This window comes from Gopherus flavomarginatus, chromosome 2 (assembly GCF_025201925.1).
Source record: "Gopherus flavomarginatus isolate rGopFla2 chromosome 2, rGopFla2.mat.asm, whole genome shotgun sequence".
Taxonomy (NCBI): Eukaryota; Metazoa; Chordata; order Testudines; family Testudinidae; genus Gopherus; species Gopherus flavomarginatus.
Genome location: NC_066618.1, coordinates 234,312,784 through 234,330,398, shown reverse-complemented (window position 1 = coordinate 234,330,398; position 17,615 = coordinate 234,312,784). Strand labels below are relative to the sequence as shown.

General features: G+C 41.9%; 1 protein-coding gene across 1 annotated transcript in view; it reads right to left on the bottom strand.

The window, feature by feature from the left end:
• Positions 1-17,615, bottom strand: part of RAB2A (RAB2A, member RAS oncogene family) — an 80,248-nt gene that overhangs the window by 38,428 nt on the left and 24,205 nt on the right. Inside the window, exon 3 of the mRNA XM_050938943.1 lies at positions 14,857-14,924. Within this exon, the coding sequence (XP_050794900.1) occupies positions 14,857-14,924 (68 nt within the window). The remainder of the gene's footprint in view (positions 1-14,856; positions 14,925-17,615) is intronic.

Below are 17,615 nucleotides of genomic sequence, written 5' to 3'. Positions count from 1 at the left end.
ATTGTGAGTATGTGAACCACTGAGTGTATGATGAAGTCCCAGAAGGCACAACATGCACTGTGGATGGCCCAAGGTTCCAACATGTTGATATGGATTTTGGCTTCCTGTTCTGAACACAGGCGCTGCACTCTCAATGAGTCCAGATGTGACCCATCTCCCCCAAACCCAGAAGGGAAGCGTTGGTAATCAATGACTTGGTTGGAGAGAGCTGAGTGAAAGGGACTCCTTGGCAACATTATGTAGGGACTCCCGCTAATGCAAGGAATCCAGGACTAGTGGAGGAAGGTGAACCAACCTGTCCAGAGAATGCTGGGGAGGGCGGTAAACTGTCCTCAACCACATCTGAAGAGGGAAAAGGCACAACCTGGCAAACTGGACCATCTGTGTGCCACATGTCTGCTTGGAAAACAGCTTCAGACACACACAGACTGTTGTTGATGGCTGAGACTGTAGACTGAGGCAGAGCTGTTAATTGCCTGGAAGCGGCTGGTCAGCAGGAATGCCCTCAATCTCATGGACTATAACAAGGCCCCACTGAATTCAAGTTTTTCAGTGGGAGCCAAGGTTGACTTTGTGGAGTTTAAAATGAGTTGGACAGTTGAGCAACACAATGTGGTGCTGACATGGGCGAGACCCTTCTCTTTGGAGCCATTCTTCAGCAACCAATCAGAAAGATGTGGCCGAACAGCAAATCATATACTGCAAGTGTCGTTCGCCTATTGCAAAATGCAAGAACTTCCAGTGACTCAGTAGAATCACATGAAAATACACATCCTGAAGGCTGAGAGTCGTGAACCAGTCATGCTGAGACAGTGTGGGAGGATAGCCGATAGTGACCATGTGGAATCTCATGTACTTGATGAATTTGTTGAGGCCAGAATGGTTGAAAATGGGTCTCATCCAGCCCTGGATTTCAGTTTCAGGAGGTACCCAGAGTAAAAGCCATGGCCCCAGTGTTTCTGGGGAAATTCCTCCACCGCTCCCAACTTCAACAGAGAGCTGACCTGCTTGATGAGCAGTGTCTCATGAGAGGGGTCAGGAAAGGGGTGTAGAGAGGAACTGGATTACACAGCACAATCTGCCAATGTCTAGGTCACCTGTTTGAGGTAATCAGCCCCAAGTACTGTAAAAGCAGGCCAGGCTGACCCCAAAGGGACAGGGAGCAGGGGAAAATACAGGGGACAGGTTGATGACTAGACCATTGCTCCGGACAAAAAAAGAGTTAAAATGGATGCTTGGCGTGTGCCTAGGGAAGACATGTAGATGTCCAAAGTCCAAGCCCGATTGCTTCCTCTTGTGGGATCTCTTTCTCTCGAGTAGTCAAGTTGCTTCAGAGGGAAAAGGTTGCACAAAGCAATGCTGTAGGCAATACTGTTGCTGTTGTACCCCATACTGGCACCTTTGCATGGATGGCATGTATACTCCCAAGAACCTCAAGCTAGCCCTGGAATCCCTGAAGGAGTGCCAAGTGTCATCAGTTTTGTTCAAGAACAAGACTTGGCTGTCAAAGGGCAAGCCCTAGACTGGGATGGCTCCGGATGTCAACCAGGAAGTCCATCCTCTTAGTTACCACTGAAGCCATAACTCTGGCCAAGATGTCTGGAACAATAAGGGTGGACTGCAAGGACATTTTGTCCGTGAAACAGCTCTCTGCAGGGGACGCCTGGAACTTCTCACATGAGGCCCGCAGGCAAGTAGTCCTTGAATTTAGCCATGGCTGACCAATTGAGGAAGTTATACTTGGCCAACAAAGCCTGTGATTTTTGATCCTTATCTGTAAGGACTATGAAGTGGAGTCTCTGTCCTTGAGGATAGACTTGAACCTGTCCTGTTTACTGCCATTACAACTAGGAAATTTGAGGTCAGGAGGGAACAGAACCCCTCAAATCCCTGGGAACAAAGTAGCATTTTTCCATGCATTAAGCCACTAGTGACAGAGGCTGGTGTACTCCACAGAGCTCTCGCCGGTTCAAGGAGTGCATCATTGATTGGGAGGGGACACTTTCTGAGGACAATGGGTTGTAAAATGTCCATCAGTTTGTGCATTTTGTCTTGGAGAAACTCTACCCAGGGATGCAGCTATGCAGTATAAGTGGTCCTGGTATGCCTTAGATGTCCTTCGGAATAGAAGGGGAGGCTGAACCAAGCAGACGATGCTGTGCTGCCTATGAGAATGAAGGTCTTGGCTGAGGAAAAACTGGCACTCGCTCCCGGGAAGATTTACCCAGGAGGGAAGACTCCGTTGGCTCCGCATAGAAAAATCACCAATGCTTGGGCTTGCAGTCCAAACTCACCACTATCAACCTAGTGAGAGAATTCGGTTTCAAATGGGACAAAGAACAGGATCTCTGCAAATGAGGAGCATCCCACTGAGCTCAAGGCCACTGATATTGGTGGCCAGTAGGGACCAGGCCAGGGACCTCTGTCCTGGACACAGGGCACACGCCAACCTGGGGAACCATACTGGTCCACTGATAGGCCCCTGAGTTCACTGGGTGATGCGGAGTGCGAGGATGACAACTCTGACTTGGACTCAGAGCCTTAGAATCTCAGCAACATGGGTGGAGCAACTCCTGAAGGAGCCAACAAGTGGCCAGATTCATCTGACGCCCAGAATGAGGTGTGAATTGGTACCCTCACTGAAAGTGGTATTGTCGGTACCAAGCATGCCGGTGGACACAAGTAGTGTTGGTCCCCGCAGAAACAGCAGTACTGGAGTGCCCAAATGCATCAAAGGTGGCGAGAGCCGCCATGAGAGCATTTGCATCATCGAACGCCGCGGGGCCAAAGAGTCTTGGTGCCATAGGTCCCCAGCACCAATTCCAGTACCTGCTCCATCGCCATCACAGGAAGGGGAATATCAGGATACAGGGTCAACAGACATGGAGGTTCAGTGGATTACTCCATTGGAGGGCCACAGGTGGCACAGCCCTGGGGAATTCCTGGACCAATGGTGCCACTGGGACTGAAAGGCAGAGGTCTGCGACTGCCTGGTACACTGATGACATGGACACAATCGTGACTGACATTTCCCTCGTTGGTACCGGATTCAACAGACCCTGGAGGCTGGAACTGGAGTCAATGGTATGGGGTTTCTGCCCTTCCAACCTGGTGCTGGGGAAGGGTCAGAGGTACCCATGCCATCCCACACACTGGAACTAGCCCTGTGCCAGTCTGTGCTTTTCCTGGGGAAGGCAGAGGTGTCACATTGCAACTTGGAGCAGTCCAGATTGTTTTTAATGAGACTTCTTCCTCAGCACTGACAACAGAGAATGGCTCCTCTGCCCCTTTGGCAAGGCGCCTATTCATGAACAAGAGGTGGCAGCACTCTCTGAGCCAGAGGATGATATTCAGCCCAAGAAGGGCCTCAGTACTGGATCAGGCTGCATAGCCTGTTCAAGCAGGTGCTGTTTCTGGCAAAGGTCCTGCACCACCTGAGTCCATTTTTAAAATGATTTACAAATCGAACACCGCTCTTTAAAAGGTGGGCCTCGCTGAGACAAAGCAAGCACCGCAAGTGGAGATAGCTGCTGGGGATCACCCCTACACAGGAAGAACAGTGTTTAAACCCTGGTGAGGGTATCACTGGGCAACACTATTAACTAACACTAACTACAATAAACTAGGCTAAGACTAAATGCAAGGTTGAGAGACTACAACCACAAAGAGCTCCAACTCCAGCCACAGGTGGTGAGAAGGAACTGAGGAGGATCAGGGTGGCACTGCCTTATATAGCCAGGAGAAGGGTCAAAGCCACAAGGTGGGAGTGCTGACCCTCTATAAGTAGAGCTAGGCAAACATCTCCAGCTCCTGCATGCTGGGCACATACAGACATACATTTCACTTAGGGATGTATCTACTCAAAGAAATTTTTCTCCCAAACAGAAATATTAGTGTTCCAAAGTACTATGTGATATGCTGAAATCACATCAGACTGTATTTATGCTAGTCTGACATGGTTAGGCATTTGCCACAAATACTTCTACATTAAGGTTGCTTGTTTGTCACGATCATAAATGCCATCACAAAAAACAGGTTTCTCCATCCTCTACCCCATGAAAAGTAGTCTGTCTTGTCTGCTACTGAGCAAGTGGTTCTATGAAGCTTTACAAATTCGGCTCCATGTACATACAATAACTTCAAAACCCACGTGCTGTAAGTCATATCGTAATTTCCCTTCATGAAAAATATTGTGTGCCATGACTTCCACTTAGAAAAAAAAGCTACAAAAGTCTATAATTTTATTTCATTGCCAGAATAGTCATCACTTTTGCCACTTTTTGCCACAAATGATCAACCTTAGTTATTACCAACACCACCTGACAGAGGTGCTAAGTGAATTTACAGCTCAGTACTTAACACTTGTTTGAGGGCACAGCCATCTGCCACTACATCAAGCACGCCCTCAGATAGATATATGTTCTCAACACTCTACCTAAGTTTCTTTTTACCCTAAATAGAATGAGTGTATAAGTAAGTTTCTATAGAGAAGACCATAAATTTAGATTTATATGCAATTATCTTGCTCTTTAATGAGTAGTGTCTTTTATTCTAAAAAAAAAAGTGTGTATCAAATATACTGCAGAAACACATTTCAAAAAGAAGGCCAAAATAGCAGGTAGATACACATCTACAATTGATTTTTAAATATGCATAATTTTAAGCCCTGGTAATCTGAAACACATACCCTTTAAGGCTTCCTGATACTAGCAAAAAAAAAAAAAAAAAAAAAAAAAAAAAAAAGAGAAAAGCAACATTTATTAAGCAGCCATAAAATAAGCTTTACATTTTCCCAATAACCTTATATTAAATATATTGATTCACACCTTTATAAAAAGACTTCATGTTACTACTTTACAAGTCTGATCAGGTGGGACCAATTTGAGTTTAACTACTTATGATGCCAAGAATGACATTTATGAAAAGAGCAGACTGGAAGCTGAATACAAAATTATACATTCATATGGAATAGACAAAGAAATAAGATTAATCAGGCTCCTTGTAAAAGCCAATACAGTATATTCCCATTTATCCAAAACCCTATTATCCAAATCTCCACAGCACATCTCTTACGCTACAGGACAAGGAAGGGATTTGAATAATACAGAGGTTCGGATAGAGCAGCAATCCCTGGCTAGGACTGTGAGGATGACGATAAGCCCCCAGCCATGGGGGAAGCTACTCTGCTTTTGAAAGGCTCCTGGGGCAGCACAGGAAGCCCTTTGCAGCCCTGCTGTCACAGCCCCACTGACTCAGGTTTTGTCGACAAAAGTCACTAGGGTTGTCTGGTGGTGTGGCAAATCAGGACCTCTTTTTGACTCTGGAGGAGTCTAGCCAGTCCCAGCACTTCAGCTCTGATACTCACAATTCAGGAGAGGGGAGCTCCAGTAAGTGCACATTCTGCTTTAATACAGCATGATGTGTGGAGATTGAGCTCTCATTTACTTTGTTACATGGAAAAGGGATGGATAAGGGTCAGAAATTAACAACAGCCTGTGGGGCCTGGAGGAAAAGTTTGTTAATGTACACTGGGATGTCCTGGGAATCCTCTATAGTGATCTCTAGGAAACTTTCCCATAGGTATTCTGCAATCCTCTGCCTAAGGTTCCTAAGTTTTGCTAGGCTACCATGTAGGGTGACCAGATGTCCTGATGTTATAGGGACAGTTCTGATTTTTGGTTTTTTTTCTTATATAAGCTCCTATTACCCTCCACCCCGTCCCGATTTTTCATACTTGCTGTCTGGTCAACCAACTACCATACAGACTAAAGACTTTTTAAAATGAAAGATGGAGATTTTTATGTATTCCAATAGTCCAAAAAGCCCAAAGACTCAAATAAAACTGTTGGAGTTGGCAATACTGTCAATCTGTTCCTTATGAACTAGACAGGCCATCAGTTTGTTTCACACAGACCCACGGATATCTGTAGAATGGTAACTTCTGATCAAAATAGGATCTTAATTTCAAAATGCTTAAGGCAAGATGCTCCATAGACTACCACCAACCCAATGTCATTAAAGTACCTTAGAAATATAGGGCCCTTACTAAAGATTTCAAGAGCTATTGGGCTCTAAACTTTACCACAAAACTAAATAAAAATAATTTTTTTTGCAACAAGCTTATTATGTGTCAAAAGTATAGTTAGACTTTTAGGGTTAAATTCACCACCATGCAGAAGGCCAGCACAACACCTACTCATAGATTCCAAGCTCAGAGAGGACCACTGTGATTATCTAGTCTCAGTGGCTGTGCTATACAGGAGGTGAACTTCCCCAACATAATTCCAAGAGCATCTCTTTCAGAAAAACATCCAATCTTGATTTAAAAATTGTCAGCGATGGAGAATCCACAATGAACCTTGATAAATTATTCCCATGGTTAATTACTCACAGTTAAAAAAAAAAATTAAGCCTTCTTTCCAGATGGAATCTGTCTAGCTTCAACTCCTAGCCATTGGATCACGTTACAGGTCTTGCACATCTTACGCTGGGTTACGTTCTGCAGTCAGCGTGTAAAACGAAAATTGAATATAGTCAAAATTAAACTGAGTGTAATGGCGGGCGGAATCGACCACACTACAGGTGTTTTTGCCGACTGCGTAAAGCTGAAATTGCGCATGTTAAATGCACGTAAGATGCGACAGATCTGTATACTTTTATCTGCTAAACTGAAGACCCCATTATTAAATATTTGTTCCCATGCAGGTGTCTACAGATTATAATCAAGTCACCCCATAACCTTCTGTCATAAACAGAGAGTCAAGGGTTAATAGAACAGAAGTACTTCAGGTTTCTTTTGCCTGTAAAGGGTTAAGTTCAGTGAGCCTGGCTGTCACCTGACCAGAGGACCAATCAGGAGCCAGGATACTTTCAAATCTTGAGGGATGGAAGTTTGTGTGTGTGCTGTTAGTGTTTGGTTGTTGTTCACTCTGGGGGCTCAGAGGGACCAGACGTGCAACCAGGTTTCTCTCCAATCTCTTTGATACAGTCTCTTATATGTCCAGAATAGTGAGTAATAGGTAGATAAGGCAAGTTAGGCTTATGTTTGTTTTCTTTATTTGCAAATGTGTATTTGGCTGGAAGGAGTTCAAACTGGTATTTTGCTGAAAGGATTTTAATTTGTACTTGTACACTTAGGCTGGGAGAGTATTCCCAGTGTCTATAGCTAAAAGACCCTGTAACATATTCCATCTTAAAATTACAAAGATAATTTTTACTGTTTTTTTTCTTTAATTAAAAGCTTTTCTCGTTTAACAACCTGATTGTTTTTTTTTTTGTTTTTTTTCTGGTGAGACCCCAGAGGACTGGGTCTGGATCCACCAGGGAATTGGTGGGGAGAAAGGAGGGAAGGAGGAGAGAAAGGTTAATTTCTCTCTGTGTTAGGATTACTTTCTCTGTCTCAGAGAGAGTCTGGGAGGGGGAAAGAGAAGGAGGGGGGAAGGTGAATTTTCCTCTCTGTTTTAAGATTCAAGGAGTTTGAATCACAGTAATCTTCCAGGGTAACTCAGGGAGGGGAAGCCTGGGAAAGGCAATGGTGAGGGAAAGGGTTTACTTTCCTTGTGTTAAGATCCAGAGGGTCTGGGTCTTGGGGGTCCTCAGGCACGGTTTTGGGGGGGGACCGGAGTGTACCAGGCACTGGAATTCCTGGTTGGTGGCAGCGCTACAAGTACTAAGCTGGTAATTGAGCTTAGAGGAATTCATGCTGGTACCCCATCTTTTGGACGCTAAGGTTCAGAGTGGGGAATTATACCATGACACCTTCTCTTTATTAAGTTAAATAGATTGAGCTCCTTGAGTCGATCACTATAAGGCATATTTTCCTAATTCTTCAATCACTGTCATGGCTCTTCTCTGAACCCTCTTCAAATTATCAACATGTTTCTTGAATTGTGGACACCGGAACAGGAATCAGTATTCCAACTGCAATTGCACCAGTGCCAAATAGGTGAAATGGAGATTACAACTTAACTATAAACCCTCTTTACTCCTATTCGAGATCCCCCCCGTTTATTCATCCAAGGACTGGATTAGCCCTTTCGGCCATAGTGCTGCATTACAAACTCACGTTCAGCAGATTATCCACCTCAACTCTCAAATCTTTTTCAGAATCACTTCTTCTGAGGAGAGAGTCCTCCATCATGTAAGTACGGCCTACATTCTTTGTTCCTAGATATATACATTTACATTTGGCCATGTTAAAAAACACATATTGTTTGCTTGTATCCAGTTTTCCAAGAAAGCCAGATCACTTTGAATCAATGATCTGTCCTCTTCATTTTTTTACCACTCCCCCAATTCGTATGTCATCTGCAAATTTTATCAAGTGATGATTTAATGTTTTCTTCCAGGTCACTAATAAGGATGTTAAATAGCATAGGACCAAGAACCACAATCCCTGCAGGACTCCTCAAGGAACACACTCATTTGATGATGATTCCTCATTTACATTTACATTTTGAGACCTATCAGTTAGCCAGCTTTTATCCATTTAACATGTGCCATCCTGATTTGATATTTTTCTAGGTTTTTTTTTTGGTTGTTTTTTTTGGCTGTTTTTTTTTTTAAATCAAAATGTCCTATGGTACTATGTCAAATGCCTCACAGAAGTCTAAACATATTACATCAACACTCTTACCTTTATCAACCAAACCTGTAACCTCATAAAGAAAAAAGATATCAAGTTAGTTTACAGGATCTGTTTTCTATAAACCCATGTTGATTGGCATTAAATCATATTTCTTTCCTTTAATTCTTTATTAAAGAAGTCCTATATCAGTCACTCCTTTATGTTGCCCAGGATTGACGTCAGATTGACAGGCATACAATTACACAGGTTATCCCGTTTACCCTTCTTATGTAATAGCATACATTAGCTTTCTTCCAGTCATCTGGATCTTCCCCGGTAATCCTAGAGATACTGAAAAATAAACAGTAACGGTCCAGTAAGGTCCTCTGCCAGCTCTTTTAGAACTTAGATACAAGCCACCTGGACCCACTGATTTCAAGATGTCTAATTTTAGTATCTGCTGTTTAACATCTCCTGAGATACTAGTGGAATAGAATGAGTGCTATCATATAGGACAACATGATCTGTTCCCCCCCAGACACAGAACAGAAATATTTATTGAACACTTTAGCCTTTTTTGCATTACTATTGATAATTCTACCTTATCCAACCAATACGATGGTTAGGATTCTTTTTTTCCTACTACACTTAAAGGAACTCCTCCTTTCTGTCCTCAAAGCTGCTGGCCATAGATTTCTTGTTCTGCCCCTTTGCTTCCCTTATCAATATCCCACCATTTTTAGCTTCTCATTTATATTTATCATCAACTTCCCCTTTCTTCCATTTGTTTTTTTTTTTTTTAATATTTTTTAAATATTCCTTCATTTCCCTATCACACATGGCCATCTTCCTTGATTTTGGGATTATGGCTTTTTGGACATCTAGTAAAATATTCTTAAACAATTCCAAATGGTCATTCACTAATCCCTCACTAAATCCCACCTAAGTTCTATTTTGAAGATTTAAGTGGGATATAAGTGGTGCACTAGCTATATGCTGGCTCCCTGCACAGCGGTGAACCTTACCCCTCCTACTACCCCAGAAAGATGCTTGTTATCAACCATACTGTACAGTGTATAATACACACCTGCAGTTTTCATTTGAGACATATAAATGGATCTTATTGCTTGGCCTTATACACCCTGATATAAAAACGGGTTCGCGTATAGTGTGGTAGCAGCGGGGCTCTGGCGGCGCTTTAGAGGGCCTAGGGCTCCGGCTGCTGCAGGGAGCCTCAGGACCTTTAAATCGCCACAGGAGCCCTGCCACCCCTACCCTGGAGCTGTGGCAGTGGGGCTCCACCGGCACTTTAAAGGGCCTGGGGCTCCCCAAAGCGCCTAGAGCCCGGAGCTCTTTAAATTACTGCTGGAGTCCTGCTTCCCCTACCCCGATATAACAGAGTTTCAGCTATAGCACGGTAGGGATTTTTGGCTCCCCACGACTGCGCTATGGAATAAAATATTTTAGATGGAGTGAAAGGGGTAATGGATATGTGCCCTTAAACTGTAGTTCTGAAATAATTTTTACACCCAAGATGTGTAAATAAATTAGCAAAGCCAACCACACACAAGCCTCACTTTCATGCAATGACTACTCCTGGGGGAATTCTGCACCTCTGCGCACTCACAGAATTCATGTCCAGTGCAGACTGTTTTTCTGTGCACAAAATAGATTCTGCCCAAGAAGTTCTGCAGTTCTGCCTCTCCCCCATTAGAGGCTGCTGTGGCACCAGAACAGCCAGCAGCCAGTTAACCGTCAGTAACAGCCAGCAGCCAGCTATGGCCATCACAGCTACCTGCCTGTGGAACTGAGGAGCTAGTGGGGTGACAGCATTAAGCCAAGGGCTGAATGGGAGCGGGGCTGCAGGGCCACAGAGGGACAGGGGCAGATGTGCTTGACTGAATGGGAGAAGCTTGAAATCAGTCAGGGTCAGCATGGGTAAGGCTTCCCAACTCCCTACCAATCCCACCCTCCCATGCAAAAAAACCTGTTCTATACTTCCCACCCATATCCAACAGTCCTCTAGGTTCACTCCCTCTCCCTCAGGTCCTCTGTTACCCCCAACTCCCCCCAAGCCTTTGCACTGCTTCTGAGGGGTGTGGGAAATACCTCTCTGTATTGTAGTTTAAATGAATTACTCAAAGTTCTGTATCAATTTGCCTAGTAAGGAATCTATTTGTCAAAAAAAAAAAAAATATTTCCTGAATTTTTTGTTTTGGTTTGTACTGTTACAGACATACTTGCTGACAGGTATTCTGAAATAAATTACCAAAATAATTGAAACTAGTATGATTATATTATGTTGTTATTTTGACAATATGCAGGATTTTAAAACACTGTACACAGAATTTAATTTTTTGGCACAGAACTCCACCAGGAGTAAATGACAGATCCACCCTGCAATAATTTATTCCAGAAAAATTTGGTTCACTTTCAACTAATTCAGGGCATTCTCATAAAACCTATATAAAAGCAATGTAACTTACCTGCAAAGTTATTCAAGACACACATTTTTCATAAGAGTAAGTTTTTCCATAAAGATTTGTAAAACAAATAGCTGCTGAATTGTCCACAGATAAAGTTATCTTTTTAGGACACTTTTTAGTACCTAGAAAGTAACATATGAGTTCAGAATAATCCTCAGCATTCTGAGATCCTTATCTCAAACACAGTTTGAATTTCTAGAGGGAACAAGGTATCCAAGTGCAAAATCCAGTGCCCATGCTTCCCACCCTAAATTAGATACATCTGTGCCTATTATGTTCAGGTTGTGAAATTAAAATCCATTCTTTTGAATATATTAAAGAGATCTCCTTTAAGTCACAGAAAACAAAAGCTTCTGCTGTTTACTACTGGTAAAATAGACTGAGATCATTGTGTGAAAACATGAACACTGCTGAGGTCTTCAAGTTTTAAATAAAGCCTACATTTCTCTGCAGAAGCAATTTTAGCTTCCTTAACAAGGTCATAAAAACCTGGTAAGGGCAACAGGAAACATTTTCCTCTCTTCTCCCACCTAAGCCCACATCTTAAGCAAGGACCTAGTTTACTTCTGTTGCTGCCACATACAGGAGAGCTCTGGAGAAATTCCTGATGAACACGAGAAGATACACCACCACTGAAGGAATGAGAAAGAATCTTCTTCCATTGTGGAGGTGTTCAGACAGTTTCTGAAACAGGAACACGTGTGCTCTCAGACATTGAACCTATATTACAACTACAGTGGATGCTAGTTATTAGCAACCTCTTGGTTGCCAGCAAAAAGTTGCCATTCTCTGAAAGTTGCCATTAAGTGAAGTGGAGGCAGGGCAACAGAAGAGAAGGTGGTTGCAGTCCAAATGCCAGGAGAGCCTCTGATGGAGATCCAGCCCTATAGGCTGGAAGAGGAGGCTGCTAGCAAGGGCTCCCAGGGCTTTCCATTGTCTCTCTCCCTGTACTCTCTGGAATGCACCTCACCCTGGCACTGAGGGGCCAGGCGTGGCATGTCCCAGTGTTTTCTTTGCTGGCTGCAGCCCTGAAAACCTGCCTGCAGCTAGCACTTTCCACGGGGAACAGGGACAATGGGTGGGGAGGGGGCCCACAAGGCTGCACAGTTCCTCTTCTTGTAATCTCCAGGTTGCAGACTCAGAACCAATAAATTAAATTACTAGGGGAACACTTCTTCCAAAGAAGTTGTCAATAAGTAGCACGACAATTTCTAATATCCAAATTCTATTAACATCCAAGTCAATGGGACAGAATTGGTTCTTGGGAAAATGCTGCTAATAACCGAAAGTTGTCTTTATCAGGATGGAATCCAATGTATAACCAAAAATATGTGAATGCAAAGTTAGAGGATCTCTCAAAAGATAGCTAGGATGTAGGTACTTATAGGTGAAATGGAGATTACAACTTAACTATAAACCCTCATTGTGGTTCAGATGTTGGTCCTTGCACACAAGGAAAAAACTGGATTGGAAAAAACTATTTGAAAGTATCGACTACTCCCCTTGTGAACCCAGGTTAAAGACAAAATAAGCTTACAGTTAGGGCCCTACCAAATTCATGGTCCATTTTGGTCAATTTCTACAGTCATAGGATTTTTAAAATCGTAAATATCCTATTTCAGCTATTCGAATCTGAAATTTCATGGTGTTGTAATTGTAGGAGTCCTGACCCAAAAAGGAGTTGTGGGGCCAGGTTTGCAAGGCTACTCTGTGTGTGTGTGTGTGTGCACGTGTGTGGGTACGTATGCACGCACGCGTGGGGGGGGGGGGGAAGAGAAGGGGAGAGATGCTACCCTTACTTCTGCACTGCTGCTGGCGCTGCCTTCAGAGCTGGGTTGCAGAGTGGCAGCTGCTGCCCAGAAGCCCAGCTCTGAAGGCAGAGCTGCCGCCAGCAGCAGCGCAGAATGAAGGATGGCACGGTATGGTATTGTCACCCATACTTCTGTGCTGCTGCCTGCAGAGCTGGGCCCTCAGTCAGCAGCCGCCATCTTTGGCTGTCCAGCTCTGAAGTCAATGCAGAAGTAAGGATGGCAATACAACAACCCCCATAAAATAATTCTCTGATCCCCCCTGCAACTTCCTTTTGGGTCAGGACCCAATTTGATAAACACTTGTCTCCCTCGTGAAATCTGTATACCGTAGGGTAAAAGCACAGAGAAGACCAGATTTCATGGTCCAGGATGCATTTTTCCATGGCTGTGAATTTGGTAGGGCCCTACTTATGGTTAAAGATATGGCCAGCAGGTTCACAACTAAAAACTTATCCCCTGGCCTGAGCCTGCCCCACTTCAGACGCTCAGCGTAACTTCTTTATACTAACTGTACAAGCTATAAAGCAGAATTACACTAACTAAATTCAGAGCCTTCCACAGCCATAACTTAGGCCAGAATACTTAGATATAAACCTGCAGTTACCCAAGTTCAGAAGCAAGTCCAAGGCAACAGAGTAGGAGCTCTCAGACTATGGCCTGCAGAACACTTTCTGATAGTGCATACTAAGTAACAAAACGGGAAGAAAATACCACAAAATAGGTGAAGAATTGTAAGGAGATATTTACAGGAAGATCACAAAAACTGGTTCACAGAATGAAGACTCTCATGCGTGTGTTAACTTAGTCTTTTTGTTGGTGAACTTTATCTCGTGTTAGTAAACATCTTTTGTTTTTTAGTAATTGATTTTAAGAGACTAGAACTTAATAATTGACCTGCCAAAGCCAGCACTGACATTTCCATCCAAACCCAGAGTATTTGCAAAGTATATTAAGAAAAAAAATCCTACTATGGGTCCCATGAATGAAAACATTTGTGATCGTTACGCTTTCTCTTGCAGAAATTCACTTTAAAAAAAAAAAGGTAATAAATATATATAACTCTATTCAGTTGGAGAGTCTCTATTTGGAAACACAGGAAATGTTGGGTTTGATGCCACAAGCTCCAAGAACAGGAGGGGATTTATTAAAAGAGATAGATATTTTTCTCATTATCTAGGTTATGCAACAAATTTTTTCAAATCGCTTATTTCTTAGACTTAGAAAAATATGGGTCCTTAAACTGAGTGCAGTTTTTAAGCCACTGTCACCATAAATAAACCCCTGACCAACACCAATTACTTGTTCCTGAATTTAAGTTATATTTTAACAAATTTCAAATAGAATATAAAAAAAATAAACACATGAATGATGGAAATATTCACATTTAAGAAAGTTTAATCAAATGAGGAAACGTGAACATGAACTTCGTAAGGGCCACGTGTCTGTCCATCACAAATATGAGAGGTAGAAAAAGGGGGAGAAAGAAAAACTTGCTGCTGACAGCAAATTTTTCTAAGTTTAAAAATAAATAAATTGTTGAGCGCCTCCTGGACAGAATCAGAAGCAATGGAGGAAACTCCACAGTTAAAAAACAAACACTCAGCTATAATTAAATTGGTTACCCACATAATGAAACAAAACTGAATATTAAAAATGTAGCATCTCTCTTTAAATACATAGGAAAAAATGATTTCATGTCTATGAAAGGTTCACAATGCCACAACATGCTTCAGAGGTACAGCTAGAGATACATTTTATACCTAGCAAGTACTACACTTGATCTGAGCTCATAGAGCCTCTATTCCTTCCCATCTTCTTATGGAGTTTTGTCTTTGTTCCTGAGTGCTAAATTCATTTAACAGCAGAAACTTCACAATTTTTAAGAAGTACTTTGAATATAAAAATGTATAAGAACCGTAGTGAATATTTAAACTTTACAGAAAATAAATGCATTTAAATATATATACAAAGAACACATTTTTATTATGCTTACCGTATCCCATATCTGAAGTTTTATCTGTTTTCCATCAATTGTTATCATTCGAGCACCAAATTCTACACCTGAAGAGATTTTAAGAGTTACAGTGTTATTACCCAAGAGGGAAAAATCTATCCAAATGAAATTGAACAGGTGGGGTAGCCTTAACTCAACTTTTAACCATAAGAAATAATCTTGCAGTGCACTTTAACTTTATATTATACTCTAATTCAGAGGTTCTCAACACACGGCTCAATCAGCACACAGCTACAACTCATCTGACATTCTCAGGGCCACACAATGCATATATATGAAGCCCACAGTGTTAAACAGGTTGAGAACCACTGCTCTAATTGGTTTCCTATATTGCTTTTACTGCTTTAAACGTGCATTGCTTTTTCCAAATCTTCTTCTAAATCTTCCAAAAGTATTAATAAAAAGGTGTTTGTTTCCTTAGTTCAAATGGGTGAAAAACAAACAAACCACCCATGTATCTGTTTAGGCTAACACAGGAAATTAAAGATAAACATACAACCCTACTCATTTTTGTTCTCTATACCTAAGATTGTTATTGGAATGTTATTTTCATTACTTTTTCAAAATATAGATTCATATGCATTTTACATAAGCAAGGCTAAACCACAGAAATTCAAACAGTAACAACAAAGATTGAAAGTAAAAATTCTGACCATTTGTCGTTAGTACAGCAATAAAAGCATGAAGTAAATATTGCTACCACTGTATAATCTATATTTGTAAAGAATTTCATAGTTTCTCACCTGTAAATAGTACTTTTTTTTTTGTTGGACAGGGTCAATTTCTAACTAGAGAAGTTCGTGCTTATATTACAGTTCAACAGCTTGATGAATCAAAGTAAAATTGGAGAATTTTTGAGCACTAATCAAAGTATTTCAAGGCTCCCGCTAGCTTCCCCAACTGTAACTGCTAAATACGCAAAATAAAAACAAAAACAACCTGGGTGAGACAGTGGTAAAAATGAGATTAGTTTGAAAAAAATGAATTCTGTTCAAGGTTGGATTAAGTTGACAATGTTTATTGGTGAGTAAGAGTTAGTGAAAGTGACCAAGTGACAGTCAAGGAGCTATATTTCACTAACAGGCCAGTTTAACAAACATTATAAACTGTACCAATAGTACTAACACATCATAACAGCAAAAGATTGATGCTGCTCATTTGAGCAGTACTATTTACATGTAAAAGAGACTTGTTGAGTGGACATGTCACATCAACAAGATGGGATCTCGGGCATTTCTTCAGTACATAAGCACAGGTCTATTTCTTAAGAACAGATGCTTCAACAGTTCTGGTAATTACTGTGGGCAAAGTTTTCGAACTTGGGTGTCCGATTATGCTCAACTCAGGGTCAGGCACCTAAACAGAAGTGATCTTACGTTTAAAGCTGCTGAACTCTCACTGTCATAACAAAGTCAATGGGTTCTGCAGGTACTCACTACTACAGGAAAATAAGGACTTCGTAGTTTAGTTTTAGGCACTCAATTTGAAAATTTTGGCTAGTGTCTGCAGACACACAAGGGTGGGATTGTCAAAGGAGCTTAAGGAAGTTATACACCAAATCCCATTGGAAGTTGGAACTTTAATACCCAGAGGTACATTTGAAAATCCCAGCCTAAGTCTCTTTCTATAGCAGTGATGCTCAGACCTCAGTGGTTCAGGAGCCAAATTAGCAATCAACTTTACTCGAAACAGCCAAGTAGTGTGAAGTCATTGTTTCATTTACTATAGTACTAGATATTAATATTTAAATAGTATGACAGTGGAAAAATTTAGGTTTTTAATAAATATTATGCTCATAGCAAAATGACTGACCAAGTATTGCTATTTTATTAACTACAATTGGTTAACATAGTAAAAGCATGCTGGGAGAAAGTACATGTGGGTGGCACAGCCTGAGAGAATTGTGGTGGGTGGGTAGGGTACCTGGGGCAAACTCTTCCCATTCTTTCCTTTCTCCATCAGGCTCCTAAGTTCTGTTCCTATCCCTCATTTTGTCCTTCTATAGGCCCAGACATTTTAACTCCAGATCTCAACCCTCCGCCATCCCTCCTGTCAGCAGCTGCCTTCTTCCAGGTCTCCAATGCTGGCTGCTGGTGAGGTAGGCAGAGCAGGCACTGTGGTCATCATGAGAACTGTAGCTCTTTACCATCACCCAGACAGAAGCAGGAGAATCCAGCTAGCTGCAGAAATATGTGACAGGGCGGCAAATGCATCAATCTTATTCAAGATTCGACATACTTAACTGCCCTGGTCTTGAAAGAAAGATGACAAGAAGTCTGCCTCCAAAGACAAGTTCTGGTTCTTTATTCAACCAACCTACCTGGTTCCAAAACTAGGGGGAACAAAGCTGCTGCTAAGGCTGACAGTTTGAAGTACTTCAGAGACAGCTGTGTACAGTGACTGGTAGGTCTGTCAAGAGACAGACTATCTTGCACTGTTCTGCTAAAAGAGGAATGGTTGTTTGTTTTGCGCTTGTCCATTTTAAGTACTCCCACAGGAGAGGAGCTTCTTTAATCTAAGAGAAACTATGCTAGAGAGTAAAAAACAAAAGTGGGTACAGACTCATGTTGTCCATCCTGTGCAAAGCTGAGCATAATTGGGGATACTACCTTAACAGGGACCTTGAAATAACCTGAATTGTAGTTAAAAGATTCTGCAATTTTATCATAAGCTATGCTTGAACAGGCAATAGCCAAAGTAAAACTCATCTGAAGACCAGCCTTCTCCACAAGAGAAAA